This window comes from Tenrec ecaudatus, chromosome 11 (genome assembly GCF_050624435.1).
Source record: "Tenrec ecaudatus isolate mTenEca1 chromosome 11, mTenEca1.hap1, whole genome shotgun sequence".
In the NCBI taxonomy this organism is placed as follows: Eukaryota; Metazoa; Chordata; class Mammalia; order Afrosoricida; family Tenrecidae; genus Tenrec; species Tenrec ecaudatus.
This window is the reverse complement of record NC_134540.1, coordinates 19,809,436-19,828,356: the sequence shown is the minus strand read 5'-3', so window position 1 is coordinate 19,828,356 and position 18,921 is coordinate 19,809,436. Positions and strand designations below refer to the sequence as shown.

Genomic DNA, 18,921 nt, shown 5'->3' with positions numbered 1-18,921 from the left:
TCTGAGCTTTGCTAGCCTGAATATTAGTCTATTGAACTTCTTTAATAAACCCCCTTCATGATGGAAAAAAAACCAAACACACCATAATATTAGAAACCCACAGGACAGTTCTGCCCCGTCCTACAGGTCTTTATGAGTCGGAAGCAACTCAATAGGAGTGAGTTTGGTTTATTTGTTTTTTTAACATCACCATACTTTGTTTTTTAATCTGCAAATGATCCACTGTTGTTTGTGTCTTTCACCAGTTTCTCAAACAATTAGGTCTACAATCTAACTGGCAGTTTGTTGACGTCTATGGAATGGACCCCGAGCTCCTCAGCATGGTCCCGAGGCCAGTGTGCGCAGTCTTACTGCTCTTCCCGATCACGGCCAAGGTAATTGTCGAGTACAATCTGCTCGATCCAGGGTTCCCCTACTGTTGGATTGAAAATACATTTTTAGGAAAAAATGTTGCCTTGTTGCATAAAATCCATCTATCTAGTAGTCTTCAAAATGTAAAGAGCTGATACTTGGATTCTGACTCATAGATTAACAATTAAGCCATGAGTTTTGACTTTTTAATTTGGTGGTTTTCTTCTATGAAATATAATTTGTCTTGATCTTATTTTTATGGGACATCTGACATATTTTGGAGTAAATGATTTAGAAATATCAAGGGCTAGAACAGTCTTAAAGTGTCTTAGAAAGTATACAGATACCGGCATGAAGCAGGGAACCAATAGAGAGGTCTGCGGGGCCCACCCCAATCCCAACTACGTGGAAAGCACCCCCTCCCTGCAGAAGAATTCACTTCAGAGGACAGCACTGAAGCTACAGCTCAGGGAGAGTGACATGTCTGATCAGAGCACACAAGAGAAAATGAAAGGAGAGGAAAAGAGAGTGGAGCACATCCTGGTCCACCAAGCCTTGAGGACAGTATCCCTGCTCAGAGCAGTCAGTGCACAGAGAGGACCATAGGGCTGTTCCCATGGAGACCGGACATCCCTCACTGGTCCGTAGCCTTACGGGGGACAACACTGGAGACACAGTATGGGAATTGCGCACGATCTGACCCCACCACACTGAACGAAACACTAAGGGTGTGCAACAGAACAGCAAGGGGAACAGAACAACCATGTCCCCAGGGAATACCAAAAATAGGTTTTGGGGCCAGAGCATGGCATCCCATCTGATTCAACCGGAAAACACTCCTAAAGGTCAACAAACAGACCTTGAACTATTTACCGGCTTTTCTTTTTTTTTGACATTGGTTTTTTGTTGTTGTTTTGTTTTCTTTTGTTGCTTTGTTTTGCTGTCTTGTGTTTTGTACATATTATTATCTCTGCAGGTCTATCTAGATAAGAGCAGCGGGATAAAGAATGAGGAGAAACCAATGAGACCAAAAGTTGGGGGAGTGGGGGAACATAGAGGAGGAGGTGGGGGAAAGGAAGTGGTTGTTAACAAACCCAGGGACAAGGGAACAACAAGTGATCTAAATTTGATGGCGAGGAGGTTGTAGTAGGCCTGATAGGTTTGATCAAGGGCAGTGTAACCAAGAGGAAGTACCAAAACCCACATGAAGTCTGAACATGATAGTGGGAAAAGAGGAAAGTAAAAGGAAATAGAGGAAAGAACTAGGAGGCAAAGGGCATTTATAGAGGTCTAAATACAGTCATATACATATGTAAATATGTTTATACATGACGATGGGGAAATAGATCTATGTGCATATATTTATGTAGCATCAGATGGACATTGGGCCTCTACTCAAGTACTCCCTCAATGCAAGAACACTTTGTTCTGTTAAACTGGCATTCCATGATCCTCACCTTTCCAACACGATCGCTGAAGACGAAGCAGATGCATAATGTGAAGAAAGCCGATGGTGCCCGGCTATCAAAAGACATAGCGTCTAGGGTCTTAAAGGCTTGAAGGTAAACAAGCAGACATCTAGCTGAGAAGCAACAAAGCCCACATGGAAGAAGCACACCAGCCTCTGTGATCATGTGGTGTCAATAGGATCAGGTATCAGGCATCAAAGAACAAAAAAATCATGGTGAATGAGGGGGAGTGCGGAGAGGAGACCTAAAGCCCATCTGTAGGCAATTGGACATCCCCTTACAGAAGTATCGCAGGGAGGAGACAAGCCAGTTATGGTGCAGTATAGCACCGATGAAACATACAACTTTCCTCTAGTTCTTTAATGTTTCCAACCCCCACTATCATGATCCCAATTCCACCTTACAAATCTGGCTTGACCAGCATGCACAGGGATACAGATAAGAGCCGGAAACACAGGGAATTCAGGACAGATAAACCCCTCAGAACCAACAATGAGAGTAGTGATACCAGGAGGGTAAGGGAAAAGTGGGGTAGAAAGGGGGAACCAATCATAGTGATCTACATATAACCCCCTCCATGGGGGACGGACAACAGAAAAGTGGTTGAGAGGAGACATAGGACAGTGTAAGACATGACAAAATAATAATAATTTATAAATTATTAAGGGTTCGTAAGGGAGGGGGAAAATGAGCTGATACTAAGGGCTCAAGTTTTCTGTTTGTGATAGTTCATAGAATTTAGAGTTGCCCATTTCTTTGTGATTGTCCAGTATTAGACCAAACTCCCAATTTCCTTAACAAGGTCATGGTTATTCTGGTTAGAGCCCTAATTTGTGTCACCAGGAGCAAAACTTAAGTCCCTTCTGTTTCTCACCCAATAGATAGCTCTTCCAAGCCAAAACCCAAACTCACTGTCTTGGCAGCAGTTCCAAATGTTACTGCATCTCAGAGCTGCTCCATCGGTGACTCTTGGAAGCAGAACACCAACTCTTTCTAATAAGATACCCCCAGGTGGATTTGAACTGCCTACCTTTCCGACGATAATCAAGCACACAGGATAACTATCACAAGGTCCCAATTATAAGAAGTAATAAAAATGGGGTTGGGGAGGGGTTGGAGGGGTGGGAATCAGCTGCCTAAAGCTGGGATATACTTAGTTGGTGTGACACACGTGGGTTCATGGTCTGAATTGGAGATGACTCTTATAGCTTATTGTGCTTTTGAAAGGATACATTGTGTTTGGTTCCTCCATATTGTGAAAGCATGCTGTTCTTACCAGGATTCATGTGGTGGGTCACAGTGTCTAAGAAAGCTGCTTGTTTTCTTGGAAGAATGCAGTTCTGTAACTGAGTATCTGTATGAAGGGGCTTCGACCAGTTGAGGACAAAATGCAATGAAAAGACAGTGGCTTTCCCCCCCACCCCATGGATTTTTATAAGTCCACTCATATATCTGTGTGTGTGTGTGTGTGTGTGTATGTATGTATGTATATCCCAATGTGAGCCCTGGTGGTATAGTGGTTATGTCTTGGGCTGTGAGCCACATGGTCAGCAGTTCTGAACTACCAGCAGCTTTAGAAGAAAGACTGAGTTTTCTACTCCAGTAAACAGTTACAGGCTCGAAAACGCACAGGGGGCACTGAGTCAGCATCGACTCGTGGGCAGTGAGTGAGATACGTATATCCAATTCTGTGTATTGTTCGAGGAGCCCTGATCATGATAATGAGAAAGTACTTGGCTGCTGACCATTTCAAACCCACGCCCCAGTTCTGGCGGAGAAAGGCCCTGTGATCTGCCTCTATTAAGAGTCCAGCTGTGTACTGAAAGTACAGCATCTGGTCCCTTTAAGGCTTGAAGATAAACAAGCGGCCATCCAGCAGAGAAGCAACAAGCCCACATGGAAGAAGCACATCAGCCTGTGTGATCATGAGGTGCCATCGGGACCTGGTTACAGGCATCCAAAGACCCATGACAAACAAGACAACAGTAAAACATATTGTTGAGAACAATGGGGGTCAGAACAGAGACCCAAAGCCCATCTGTAGACAATGTGAGACATCCTCCTCACAGAGGGGTCACAGGGAAGGGATGAGTCAACCAGGGCACAATAAAGCACTGAAGAAACAATACTTCTCTGGTTCCTTGAGGCTTCCTATCATGATCCCAGTGCTGCCTCTTTGGATTAGACTGGAGCATGTACACAGGTATAGGTAAGAGCTCATGACACATGGAATCCAGGACCAGGAATGAGAATAGTGATAACCAGAAGAAGGGGAAGAAGTGCGAACAGATCGCAATGATTGACAGACAACTATAATACCACGCACCCCCCCTCAGGGGGACCAACAACAAACCACGAGGGAAGGGAGATAGCCATCCATGTAAGATATGAAAATAATAATTTATGAAGGGGGTCACAGGTATGTGTGTGGGGATGGGGGGAAGAGATGATACCAAGCTCATTATTGCTACACTGAATCCTGAGTGACTCATCTCCTCCCCACTACCCCTCTGCAAGGAATGTCCATTTGTCCACAGATGGGCATTGGGTCCCCATTATGCGCTCCTCTCATTCACGATGATATGATTGTGCCCACCGCCGCCTTTGGTGCTTGAAACGTGGTCCCCTCGACCCTTCATGATCACACATGTTGGTGTGCTGCTTCCATGTGGGCTTCGTTGCTTCTGGGCTAGATGACCACTTGTTTACTTTCAAGCCTTTAAGACTCCAGACGCTAGATCTATGGATAGTCGGGCACCATCAGCCTTCTTCACCACACTTACTTATGCACACATTCGTCTTCAGCATTTATGTTGGGAAGGTGATCACACAATGATGGTTTTTGTTCTTTGGTGTCTGCTACCTAATCCTTTCAACACCTCGTGTTCACACAGGCTTGTGTGCATCTTCTCTGTGGGCTTTGTTGCTTCCAAGCTAGATGGCCACTTGTTTGCCTTCAAGTCTTTAAGACCCCAGATGCTATATCTTTTGATAGCCAGGCACCATCAGCTTTCTTCCCCATGTTTGCATATGCACACGTCTGTCTTCAGCGATCATATCGGGAAGGTGGGTATCATGGAATGACCGTTTAGCTGGGCAAGGTGCCCTTGTATTAAGGGAATGTGCGCGAGGAGGCCCAATGTCCACCTGCTACCCTACTAAACCTATAAATTTATGCACACAGGTCTATCTCCCCCATAATCATATGTATATTTACATATGTACATGTCTGTATTTAGGCTTCTATGTATGCCCTTTGCCTCCTACTCCTTTCCTCTATTTCCTTATGCTTTCCTCCCATCCCATTACCATGTTCAGCCTTCATTCTGGTTTCAGTAATTCCTCTCAATTACCTTGCCCTTGGTCACTCCCTACCAGTCCTCCCATCCCCTCCCTCCACTGGTTTTGAACCACTCATTCCCTTGTCCCTGGGGTAGCCAACACCTCCTCCCTTCCCCTACTTCCCACACTCTCATGTCCTTCCGGGACTGTTGTCCCGTTATTTTCTTCTCACATTGTTTGTCCAGCCTATCTTATCTAGGTGGACCTGCAGATATAGTAATATGTGCATACAATTGCGAGTGGGCACCAAAGTGGCACATAAGAACATGGCAACGACAGCAGCAGCACTGATAAGCTAGCAAACAAAAAAACCACTGACATACAAAACTTAAAAGAAGACCAAAAAAATACAAAAAAAAAAACAGAAAAGAAAAAAAAAAGCCTGTTAGTAGTTCAAGGTCTGTTTGTTGACCTTTAGGAGTGTTTTCTGGATGAGTCTGATGGGGCGCCACGTCCTGGCCCCAAAATCCATCCTTTATTCGCCCTCGGGACCTCCTTGCTCTGTTTCCCCTGCCGCTCCATTGCACGCCCCCAGTGTTTTGCCTCAGTGTGGTGGGATCAGCTCAGTTGCACATCCCCCACTGTGTCTCAGGTGCTGTCCCGTGTAGGGCCATGCCATGGGTCAGTGCAGGATGTTGCATCTCGCAGTGGGGCCGGCTATATGGTCCTCTCTACACTGGGCCCTTAGAGCCGGGCTATCGTCCTCTGAGCTTGGTGGGCCCAGGTGTGCTCCGCTCCGTTCCTCCTCCTTCCTTTGCTTCAGCTTCCTTCTGGGTGTGGTAGGTCAGTTCCTTTCCCACACCAGAAGATCTATTTTCGTTTTCTGTGGTACTCCCGTCAATGGTGGGTGTTGGGCTAATTCTGGTTAGAACCGGCATATGGTCCAGTCTCTTTGTGGATTCCTCTGTGCGTTACATTGCCCTTCTGGTTTGGCATGTCATGGTGGGGTCTGTATGCACATTCTCGTTTTTTGGGGACACAACCAATACTCTCCCCGTGGGTGAATTAGTGCCCTGTTCCCCCCATGCCATCCACTCAGTTTCTCCCCACCCCGCTTCTCCCTCCTCCTGCCCCCTTTCCCCTTCTTTATGTCTCACGTACCTCCGTAGCTGTGGCCTGCTCTCCCTCCAACTATCTGTGCTGCCACCTGGTTATTGCCACATCGGTGTTTTTTATTCTATTCCTGGCATGCTGATTGTATGATTATATGCACACTCATAAACTATTTTTAATCATAGACATAAACACTTGCTAGAAAGCAAGTTCATAACTAAGGGTTTTCTGCAGGTAGTCTTAAGAAGCCTTGGTAGCACTGTTGCTTAAGTGCTGGGCCACTTACTCACAAGGTCAGAGGCTTCAACCCACAAGCTGCTCTTTGAGAGAATGACGAGGCTGTCAGCTTCCATAAAGATGTAAAGCCCTGGAAACTCTAGCTTCTTTGTTGGGTCTGGGCTTTATAGACAGCATTTGGGATTTTACAGACTCGTGGGTTTACTGCAGGAATCACCAAACTTTCTGCAAAGGCCAAAAAACCCAAACCAAGCTCACTGCCATCCAGTCAATTCTGACTCATAGCCACCCTGTGGGACAGGGTAGAATGACGCGTAGAACTGACCCTGTGGGTGCCCAAGGCTGTAAATCTCTCTCCAGGAACAGAAAGCCACCTCTTACTCCCACAGAGCAACTGGTAGTCGAACTCCTGACCCTGTGGTTAGCAGCCCAAGTCGTAATCCACTCCACCACCAGGGCCCTTTCCCTCTGGAAAGGGCCACATAGTAAACATTCACAACTCCTGTTGCATTATCCAGCCAGCATGCTAGACCTGAAACAGCCATGAACCCCAACCACTTGGTCGCCCTCAAGTGTGCTCCCACTTTGACCTCCTGTGTGTCAGGCTCGAAGGAGCCCTGGGGATTTCCAGTGGCTTGTTTTCCAGAAGTGGATGCCCGGCCACAGCCAGTACAGAAGCTGAGCTTCACTGGTGAGAAGAGACAGCAGGCACGGTGATTGGAATCTGAAAATCTTGAGGACAACCGCACATCATCTGTCCACTCTTCCCCTGTCTTTTAGCCCCTGTCTCATGACCACTGTTTCAGGACCCCAGTGATAAGAATCAGTGAGAGCTTAGGGGTTAGAAGCCACCATCCGTTCCACAGGATAAAGATGTGGCAGCCTGCTTCTGCTTCTGTGAAACCTGCAGCCTTGGAAACCCCATGGGGAAAATTGGATTGACTTGACAGTAACTAATTTTTCACCCCTTTTTTACATTTGGGAAACTGAGCCACTGCCAACCTTGTGGTTAGCAGCCCAGTGTGTGACCACTATGCCACCAGGGCTCCTTTGAACAGATAAAGTAAGTAAACAAGTGTTGCCTCAAAATCGTAGAAACCTCATTGAGCAGAAATATCGACGTGAAGCTGTCGTCGTTTCTTCAGGTGCCTCAGTGTAGGCTTGCACACTTCCGAAGGTGGTGCTTCTTGGAAGAGCCAGGCCTCCTGGAGGAGCTCAGCATTCCTTTGGGTGTTGGGAGCAAAAAGAAATCTAAAGGAGCGAGATGGGCTGAAGGGTGGATGGGTGGCTGGTTCCCCACCGAATCCTAAGTCCTCCTGCCCTCCGAAAATGAGCAGGTGCATGCTGTGATGGAAGACCATTTTTCTGTGCACCTGTCCTCTTTCTCACTAGTGCACTTTCTGTTCTCTTGAACGTCCTCCTAGTAAGTCCTGGCGATCACCCTGCTCTTCAAGACCAGCTCTCAAGATGAGCCCTTTGGGATCCCAGAAACAGTCTCCATAACTTTCTGGGCTGGCCTCCCTAGGGGCCTGGAGAGTTCCAAAGGGTACAAACTAGGAGCTTTAAAAAGTTCATTCCTGGAAATAGTCCATTACCTTTTCATTTCTACTTTTCTCCATTAAGTCTTTGGGGCCCACTCATGTGTCACTGCACATTTAAAAAATGGTGTCTTAAAACCATACTCCTGAGAGGGAATTGCCAGTTGGAGGGCACGGCAGTTCACAGTGCCCTTGCATATTGCTAGGCGTCCCCTAGAGAGACCGAGCAAGTGCAGCCCTCCATCATAGCCGTGCGACACCATGCGCCTGCGTCCTCACTGACATGGGAGGAATTCTTCCCCTTTCAGTATTACCACTGTATGGGTGGCCATTCTCTAGTTTGTTAGGTTTGTAGATTTTTCTCTTAGAAATTGTTGTAGCCCTTTTTCATCTGATGTTTTCCACTGAAATTGGCTACCACTGTTGTTTTTGTGTTTGTTTTAAATAGTATGAAATGTTCCGGACAGAAGAGGAGGAGAAAATCAAATCTCAGGGACAGGATGTTACATCCTCAGTGTATTTCATGAAGCAAACGATCAGCAATGCCTGCGGGACCATCGGACTGATCCACGCCATCGCTAACAACCAGGACAAGATGCACTTTGGTAGGAAAACAGCTTCACACCCGCTGCTTTTCACGCTGTAGCTCGAAGGTCGTTGAGCCCCTAAGTGGGACTCCTGTCCTTTCTTTGAAGCCGTAGCGCAGACACACTCCGCCCTTCTCTCTCTCCTAACGAGGTCACAGATGCTGCAGGAAAAACACCATCCCTTCCGTTCTCTTATGTGTCAGACGGGCAGGACTTCAAGACTCACAGTCGTGATTTACTCCCAACTTGACATTTCTGTTTACAAATGACTGCACATTGTCTTCTGCCCTAGTGTTGCTGCCTCTTTTTCTTATTTAAAACAAGGGTGTAATTACCACAAACCTTTAGTGTTTCTTGTTTCTTAACAGTATTAGATGCTGTCCTCTCACGAGTTTGCATTTAGGGTGCATGTCACTGAGTTACATCCCTTTACCAGTGAGAGAGTTTTTCGCATGAACAGTAGCCGGCATGTTTCTAGCACTGCCCGATATCGGTGTGACTGCGACACCAAGTTTGATAAAGTGGTCAATTTTACCTTCTTTCTAATTTTAAGAGTCTGGATCAACCTTGAAGAAATTCCTGGAGGAGTCTGCCTCAATGTCCCCTGAAGAGAGAGCCAGATACCTGGAGAACTATGACGTCGGTACCCTCTTTCCGTGTTGATTTAACAGAGCTGTGTGGGGTGGCAGACATGGTTTGGGGTTGACCTTGACACTAGCTTTGAGCAAGTACGGATTTTGTCGTATCCATTTAAAAAGCCTCATTGTATTTTCAGGGAATATTATCTGAAATGCCCATAAATGCTGGTAAATTGCCACTTCCTTTCTACATCCAGAGCTGAGTGAGAGAATAAGAGCCATTTGGTTCACAGATTAGCAAAACATCTAAGAGTTGACCCCTCTACCATTCCCTCTGTCCAATAAGTGCATGCCGCCAAGACCTCTGTGTCTCTGCCTGGGCCAGAATGGGGAACGAGGCTGAAGACAAACGGAGAGACACAGGTTTAAAGGTAGACAGGAAAACACGCTCTAGCCACTTCGTCAGTCTAACAACAGATTGTGCATGTGCAGAGACAGAGACCACAGTCTAGTTTGAAATGATGATGCAATGTCATAGACTTGTTTTCAGGATTTTCTTTTTATATTTCTCTTTTGATGACTTTGTGCTTTTTCTGAAGTTACTGAGATTGTAAATTCTCTGAAATTCGAGATGTCTGTTAGGCAAAGTACTCAGTGAGGCCAGTGCCTTGTATGGTATTTAGGCTCAAGAAGTCATGATCATTGAGTTCAGCATTCTGCTGTGCTTGAGACTGTTTTCATTTGTTACCTCAGCAACCTTGATGAAGAGTTCATCAAACATCTTTATTTTTCATGTAAATAAACGGCATAAAAATGACCTGTGTCCCTTCCATGGGTAGTCGCAACCATTACCGTTCTTTCTAGGGAGCATATGTGCGTGCACCTTTTAAAATCAGAAATCCGATTGTACTGTAAGACTGTTTTGTCACTTGCTTTTCTCATTTACCGCCGTCAGTACACGGCAGGCAGTAAAAGTGCCTCTGGACATCATCATTTAATGGCCGCATATCTTCCATCGTAGAGTGCTTAACTTTGCCAACAACTTAATGTCAGCAATCAATAAACTGGTATTTTGAACCGGTTTTCTAAAAAAAGACCCAAAAGTTAAATTTTAGGTCATAGATCTTTACTAATATCCATAATTACACATCATTTTGTGTCAGTAAAGAAGGTCCAGGATGAGTTTGCCGGTTCAAACCATCTGCATGCTTTAAGACTTGGAAACTCATTACCATTCTTTTTTTTAAAAATATTTATTAGGGGCTCATACAACTCTTATCACAATCCATACATATACATACATCAATTGTATAAAGCACATCCATACATTCCCTGCCCCAATCATTCTCAAAGCATTTGCTCGCCACTTAAGCCCTTTGCATCAGGTCCTCTTTTTTTTTCCCCTCCCTCCCCGCTCCCCCCTCCCTCATGTGCCCTTGGTAATTTATACATTGTTATTTTGTCATATCTTGCCCTATCCGGAGTCTCCCTCCCCTCCCCCCTTCTCTGCCGTCCCTCTCCCAGGGAGGAGGTCACATGTGGATCCTTGTAATCAGTTCCCCCTTTCCAACCCACTCTCCCTCCACCCTCCCAGCATCGCCCCTAGAGAGATTGTACCTTCACCTGTGTTTACTAGTGTGCCTCCTCCCCTGCTCCCTTGCGCTAATAGTGGGGATTGTCAGACCATCTCACATACACGTGTACACACACACACGCACACACACACACACACACACACACAGTAATGGAAGAATGTCAAGGAAATAAAGTCTCTAGCTTGATGAATGCATGCTTTTTCACTGCACCTTTCCTAACTGCCTCCCACGGAAGCTGCATGACGGGCCTAACTAGCCAGTGCTGCAGAAGAGCACATAACACAGGGTGTCAGGGCTCATCTGTGTGCTGCCCACTTTATTCTGTTTCCATTAGACGAAGTGGCACGTAAATAAGCCCAGGGACTGCCCGTAGGACCAGTACACACTGCCCCTAATCTTCAAAGATTTGAAAGAACAGAGTAGTTCATTTGGCGGCTCGGATATCCTTCTTAATCACCTATTAGTAAACGGTCCTTAATTTCCCCCAATTCATTCTCTCTCAACAAGGCTTCATCAGTGTTTCTCGAATTGGGCAATACTGCCCCTGTGGGGAGCTAGCAGGATCCAGGGGAGCTGCAAGAGCAGATATCTGCTCTCTATCCTGGATTGTGGGCTGCAGTAAAAGTTTTTGATGCCAAAGATGGGCATGGAGGGAGCTCTTGAGTAATGTTTTTTTTTTTCCTGAAAAGGGGATCTTAGTCCAATAAATTTTGGAAAATGTGCTTTTAGATTAAGGTGACCAGATTTTAACATTGGTCAAGTGGTACACAATTGATAAAACTCATATCCTGGCGAAATAGCCACATGGCAGCCCAAAACCGTATACCTTAGCTTGTTGTGCATTCTTTAAAAAAATGGGGATGCGGGAAAAATTGTTAAAAATTGGAAGATCTGGTCACCTTATTTTAGATGGTAAATTTAGCTTTGCTGTTTTCTTTTTCATCTTAAAAGCTGTGTAGAGTGATACATATATATATATTGTATTCGCTATATAAATACTTCGTATTATTCTTATTCCAGGCTATTCGAGTCACTCACGAGACCAGTGCACATGAAGGTCAGACTGAGGTATACCACATTTTTCCAAACTTCTCTTGCTTCATAGAAATTCAACTGCAGAGTTATTGTATAAGATGTGGCTTTGGGAAATTACTTTGAACTGCTTCCCCCTTTCCCCCCTTCTTTTGAGGGAGTTTGCTTATTTTCAGTGGTGCCCTAAGGGGACACCAGAGCATGTTTTTACTACACACTGTTAGCCTGTTGCGTTATGTTGCGTTAACGCCTGCATCTCGGTTTGTCTAAGTGTGTGGACAGGTGGCAGACCTGCGCTGCTTGGCCTGTGTCCTCACTGTTAGATGCCTCTGACTACCCAGGATTTTGAGAAAAGCACCTGCACTGTGATACAGGTAGATGCCAAATCCACTGCGGTGGGGTTGATCCCAACGTAGCTCGTCCTGTGGGGCAGAGTAGAGGTGCTCTGCTGGGTTTCTGAGACTGTACTTTATGGGAACACACAGCCTCATCTTTCCCCCATGGGGTGGCTGGTGGGTTTGAACTGCCACCCTTGCGCTTAGCAGCCCAGTACTTAATCCACTATGCCACCAGTGCATCTCTTATAGGTAGAGAGCCTGTATGATTCTGAAGCACTTGATCATACTCAGCTTCTAGAGAAATACGCCCCGTGCTCTTGACTCACGGACTCTGTTTTCTGGCAGTGTGCTGATCTTCACATCCTGACTTCCTTTCTCCTGTCTTTTTGTTCTATTTGTTTCCCTCTTTCTTTCCTTCCTTCCTCCCCTGCAGCCCTCGCTTCCCCTACTCTTGGTGGAGGTTTGTTGTCAGATGGTATTTCAGTTCATCTGAACAGAGTTTAATTCAAGCCATTCGTGCTGGGTGTACTGACAGCAAATATGAAGTGTTGACGGTAAAGAGATGGACTTTCTTCTTCCTTTTCCCACGTGTGACTTGAACAAAAACACTCCAAACCAAAGGCATTGGCATCGATCGAGTCAATGCTGACCGATAACGACCCCATGGGACAGGGTAGAACTGCCTCTGTGGGTTTCTGGGTTTCTGAGAGTATAACTCTTCACGGATGTAGAAAGCGTGGTCTTTCTGACAGCAGCCCACATGTAACCACTACGCCACCAGAGTTGGTTCTTTGGTGCTTTGCACTCGTGGTTGCCTCTTGGCCCTTACTGGAATCACCCAGCTGGGTGGTCGAGTACTTGTCTGCTGGAGTTCACCATCTGTGTCCTAGCCCTGTCTGCCCTTTCTGGTCATAGTTCTACCACCCATTTCCCGCATGATCACCTGATAAAATAGCTGCCGTTTCTTGCCTATACGATCAGCTTCATATGTAAATGATATCTTTTACCTTTATTCTAATTCCTAAATCATTTTTATACAATTCTACTGGATTCCAAAGCCAAATCCAAACCGAACCCGTGACTGCAAAGAAGATTCCAACTCTGGGCAGCCCAAAGAATGGTAGTGCAGATCTGCGCCTGGCTTTTCTCACGTGCCTTGCCAGGCCTTTCTTGGAAGGCATCTCTGGGTGGACCCGAAACTCCACCCCTTTGCTTAGCAGCAGAGGATATTAACCGATAGCCCGCCCTGGATCAGCTTGCCTGAAGGAGCCTGAATCACTGGGCTTATTCAGGTTTCTCAAGGGGTTCTCTCTCCATTACACAGTGACTGTCCGGTGGGCTGCAGGTGGATGTGAGGTTCTTTGTTCAAAGTACACTCCCATCGGCAGGAATCTCCCGGTTTGGGCTGCCATCGCCCACCGCGGAGCGCCATCAGTAGAGTGAGCTGTGCTACTGCTGTCCATGATAGTCCCACAGTGCTCCAGAGGTGAGAAAGTGAGTGTGGAGAGCCGTGCCCCAAGCCTGTGCAAGAAATTTCGCCTCATTAACCTAGTCTGTAGTCACGATTTTTCAAATCCATCTAACTTTAATGTTCTCCATTTTGGTCTCTAGGAAACCTTCACCTCATTGCTGTGTTTTCCCTCTTGCAGCATCCTCTGTCTGGAAATAGGCCTTCTCTCAGTCTTTCTGCCTGTCCTTCAAGACTTAGCTGAAATACCACCTTCTGCAGAGAACATTCCATGATCCCAGACCTGGATGTCTACTATCCCTCCAGTCAACTCTTTATATACCTCTTGGCTATTATTTAAGGAGCCCTGGGGGCACTGTGAGTTCATGTTGGGCAGCCAATCGCATGGTCAGCAGTACAAGGCCACCAGCCCCTCTGTGGAAGAAAGACGAGGCTGTCTGCTCCGGAAATCCTAGAGCTCTGTCCTGGAGGGCACTAGGAGTCACAGTGACTTGAGGACAGCGGGTCGGGTTTGCTTTTGATTTGGGCCCTTAATTGCACATTAGCTATTGTTTTTATAGTCCTCTTTTTGTTTATTTAAGGTGCATATTTTTCACATTTTAAGGTTCTAAGATTAGCTTGTATCTTACAGTTGGTGCTGGAGTTCTACGTGGTCGTAGTAGCTTTCCCGTCATAGTGTACATAGGATGTTTTTAATTGATGGGACTTTAGATTGGATGGCATAAAGGGTCGTAAGCCCCTTACCTTGGCTCTTAGGCCATGGCGTGGTGGGTGTCTGATTCCTCTGGGTGAGCGGACTCCAAAGTGTTCAACACCGTTCCGTGGGCAAAGCCATAACAAATATTCACTAATACACAGGAGTGAGCTCAGACCCATCGTTGGTCATGGAAGATTTAAATCTAAATCCGAGTTTTCTTTAGTCCCTTGGATAAAAAGACACACCTCCATTTGCCACCGTTCCTCCACCGAGCATTAACACTGGGGCAAGGGTTCAGTTCTGTGTTTCTGGAATGCTTCTGTGCCTTCCAGGGTGGAGTGGAGTGGCCTCTAGTCACTTTGTGTTAGTGTCAGCTTCCAGTGACCAGGAAAAGAAAACCACACCTGTACGCTTCCAACTAACTCCACCATAGCCCAGTTTGAGACCCTACCCCAGGGGCCGTTTGCCTGACCACCCCCTGCAGACCCATCGAGCGTCAGTATGGCTGTAAGCAGGCATCTTTGACGTGCAGCTGTGTCCGCTGTGCTTTGTATTCAAGCGTGCTGGTTTGGGTCATTTTCTCCAGAATGCCCAAGGCTTGCCTCTGCGCTTTCTAAAGACCCCAGCCTTCGGCAGCCTGAGGGTCTCACTTCAAAGAGAAAGTTTTCCAAGACCCTTTGTGCATCACTTTGTAGTAGCTAGACCTCTCTCTCTCATTTTACATCACGAAATTCTGCTTATCTTCCCGACACAGATGACGCTTTTTATTCGTGTGCCTCTTTGCTTATTCCCCCCCCTCATGGGTGCTGGAGCCATGACATCATGTGAGCCTTAGTTGTTACTTTGTCCATGGAGGCTCCAGGTCCGGGCCAGGCAGGTCTAGGTGTTTCTGAGAAACGACCACTGGCATCGCTGTGTCTGCATGGAATGGGGAGGACGCGGCTGACCTTACCAGATGCCTGTGGAGTTGAATGAGTGCAATCAGAAGTGCTTGAGATAGGGGCTGGCATCTCACAGGCACTCGGGACCCATGATGGCGGTCAGTTCTTTCACTAGGCATTCAGTGTGATGCATATGGAACGGCAGAGGGTGAGGCTGAGCTGATAGCGTGAAGCTCAGTTAAGGGGGTCAGGATCTTCCAGTGCTCCACCCATGAGGGAGCACTTAGTTCTCGGCATCCTGCGAGTCGGGGGGGGGGGCGCCATGAGTCCTCTGCTGGGACAGGCCCATGTGCCGTTGGCTGTGGGAGTCCAAAGCTGAGAGGAAGGGGTCTAGGGGGTCTTTTGTCTTTGGGGCGTGGTCAGAACCTAGAGAGCCCTGCAGAGGGAGACCATCGGTGGATGATCCAGAACACTCTGGAGTTTGTAGCTGTCTAAGGAATGGTGAGGAACAGGAGGGGCTGGTAACACCACAGTGTGGTAACTGCAGCCAGACCAGCTGCTGCGCTTGCCTCTCTCCCTCCGGACATTCTCCTGGGAATAGAGGAGGCAGAAATGACCGAATGTGGAATTTGTAAACCGAGCTCCCAAAAGATAGTCCTCTGTGAAGATCGGTTGTAGTTCAGCGAGCCCTGCTCCGGAATGTGCAGGCTCCTAAAAGGTCCTGGGAAATGGCATCAAAGGAGGAAGGAATTTTCCCCCGAACTCATCAAACCCCACGGGCCTTGATGTAAGGTTTTCCCAATCCCACCCAAAGTCTGGAAGAATTTGGCGTGCCCCACAGTGTAGACCGTAGTTCCTCATTGTCTTCAGCTGAAGAGCCTGCCTTCGCCTTCACTTCCTGTTGCACAGGTGAAATAGCCGCAGTGGGTTGAAGGGAGCTTGAGGCAGCTGACTAGTCAGCAGGCAGTTCTGTCATCTGTGCCTCGGTTTCCCCTGGCACCACAGTACCCACCATGCACTGCTTGATTCCGTCAGACCCACGGCCGTCAGCAGGACTCCTCCGCATAGTGGCCCTGTTAGACAGAAGAGACCTGCTTCCGAGCCTGGAAATCTTTACTAGAGCAGAGAGCCTTATCTTCCCAAAGAGCTGCTGGTGGGTTTGAATCCCCGCCTTTCCGCTAGCAGCCCAGCACCTACCCTCTGCCCCACCGAGGCTCTTCTGTCTGGGGTCCATCAAGCCCTGTTTTTGGATTTCCCTGTCATATTAGTGCTACGGAAGTGCTTGGGATTATTACCTGCCATTTAATTCCCACACCAACCCTGTACAATACAGCTATGATTATTATCCCCTTTTATAGCTGTAGCTCTGGAGGCTGAGGGAAGCTTAACTACTGGTAAATGGCAGCGCCAGACGAGCTCAGGCAGGCTGGCCGCAGAGTGCAATCCCATCCCTGACTCGACTCCCCCTCACCCCAAACCTCCAACCACCACCGCCAACAAAGAGGTGTTCAGACCAGTGCTGGGCCCCACTGTGAATGATGACTTCTGTCCTAGCGTGGATGGGAAACCGCACAGAGGAATCGTTAACTGGCACCTCAGAAGAAAGGCTGACAAGGGACTGTAGAAAAATCAGCCATGGAAACCCCCCCGGGGCACAGTTTCTCACACACACACAAACACACACACGGGATTGCCTTGAGAGCGCAATTTGGCTCCTGGTTTACTGGCTACACTAAATAGTATACTAAGTAATTTTAAGATAAGTAACTACTGATTTTGAAATTGTTGTAATTAGGTAGATGCGTGCCCAGGTGAAAGCAATGTACACATGACGGTTTATCCACCCTTCGCAGTCTCTGAAACAACTGATTATAGGATGGCATGGCGGCAGGAAGCTTTAAAATGGATGTGGTCTGGGCTTCTGCTCAAGGGATCCTGCAGATGGAAAGTTCTTTCTGATTTTTGGTCTACTCCCGCGGAGACTGCCCTCCTAATTAAAGTGGCTTTGTAGTTGTGAACAGATATCAGCGATACAGTAATGGAAGCGAACTGCAAATCAGACTCGCTGGAAGAGCGGAGGGCACGGGTATTCCCAAATCCAAAAGGTTTGACCTGCCTGTAGACTCTGCTTTTACTCCATGAATCCTTAACTTCAGAGCAATTTTTAAATGTTTGCATTTGCCGCTCTTACTCCAGAAGCGAATGCATATACCGGCAACGTGCTCTTGTGATAAACTGTTTCACTTTAAAAGATTTTCACTTCTTTGTGGTGGCAGTGTATCCAGCGAAACACACATCCTCTGTCGGGTCAGGAGCAGCTGGTTGCAACCCTCCCTGTCTCTGGGGTAGGCTCCATGGCTCCCCCACCGTCCTCTGCCTGCACTCACCGGATCAGTCTCTAAAGACCTTTGGCTCCATGAACTGGGCTAAGCCACTGTTTGAGGTTTAGTTCTGGGCATCACCCATGGGCCTTCCCCACCCTCAGTCGATCTCCAAAGTGTGATTTCTGTTGGAGTTGGAAGCTCTGCTCCAAATTTACCTCCTTTTGTTCAGAGTTCATCTATTTGGTCTTGGATCAAAACTTTTTTTTCTTTTTACTCAAGAGAGATGTATTGTCCAGATCCCTCCGTGCAATGTGTAATAATAAGGAAAAGACTGGAGAGTGGCCCTGGGCGTAGTGGAACCATGAGCGTCCCTGGGAGGCACCGTAGGAGTCATGGAGGCACAGTGGTTAGAGCGGTCACACCTGCCATCATCTCATCAGCCTTTGTCATCTATAACACTCCCTAGCCACTGTCAACCCTGCAGAAAGAAGTGCTTTCAACTACCCTTCCACCAGTGAAATGGAGCTTTAAGCTCTAAGAAGGGATTTGAAACCTAGCTGCCTAAATCCACCAGCTGGGTAGCCATTAGATTTTATTGACATAGGTTCACAGACACTGATTTGGTGCTCAAATTTGTGAGACAGTTTCACAAAAGCCAAGACGTCCCTTATCTTAATTTATCCTCGGCGCCTCTTTTGCCGGGCACACCAGGAGGCGCAGCGGTTCCGCCGTCCTGGCTGCTCACGGAAATGTTGGTGGGTGGAATCTGCAGCCTGGGAAACCCTGGCCTACGGGCTTGCCCTGAACTGGAATCGACTCCAGGGCAACAGACAACATAGTGAAAGTCACTTTGCGTATTTATGTATACTTCTGGTCCTTTTTTATTTCCGTCCCATGAATTCTTAAAACATTTGAGATCAAACAGGTTTGGGGTATTTTTTTCCTTAAGATTTTTAGCACAGGCATCTTCTCATTTCGTTCCAACATTTCTATAAATCAGTCTTCACAACTGCTTGCCATTACATGAATGAATCATAACATACTTCCAGGTTTCCCTATCTTTGAATGTTTAGGTTGTGTGTAGCTTTTCATGTTAAAGATAGAACATTTTTGAATGGCATTGTTTGTTGAAAACTACTGATTTCAGGATTTTTTTCAAGAGAGTTTTTCAAGGTAGTCATTAGTGACTCAGTGGGAGTCAGTACAAACAGCGGGGGGAATGTAATTTCACGTTTCACCTTTATTAGATGTACAAGTGTAGTTTGCATGGCTCCATTGACTTGTGCAGGTTGACTTTAGTTATTGAGATTGTTGTTAGAACTAGAGGGAATGAGCAGGAATCATTTCAGTAAGCTAGAGAAATGTGCTCTTCTAATGTTATGTGCCACTGAGTTGATTCCCACCTAGAGCGGTCCAATCAGGCACAGGAGG

The 18,921-nt window shown here is 46.8% G+C and overlaps 1 protein-coding gene across 2 annotated transcripts in view; it reads left to right on the top strand.

The window, feature by feature from the left end:
• The first annotated feature begins 218 nt into the window (after window positions 1-218).
• Window positions 219-18,921, top strand: part of UCHL3 (ubiquitin C-terminal hydrolase L3) — a 46,997-nt gene continuing 28,294 nt past the window's right edge. The window contains exons 1-4 of one of the 2 annotated variants that reach the window (XM_075562971.1): window positions 219-374; window positions 8,439-8,595; window positions 9,131-9,216; window positions 11,771-11,818. In XM_075562971.1, the coding sequence (XP_075419086.1) occupies window positions 300-374; window positions 8,439-8,595; window positions 9,131-9,216; window positions 11,771-11,818 (366 nt within the window). In that variant the 5' untranslated portion in view covers window positions 219-299. The remainder of the gene's footprint in view (window positions 375-8,438; window positions 8,596-9,130; window positions 9,217-11,770; window positions 11,819-18,921) is intronic. The other variant, XM_075562972.1, reaches the window with a different exon arrangement.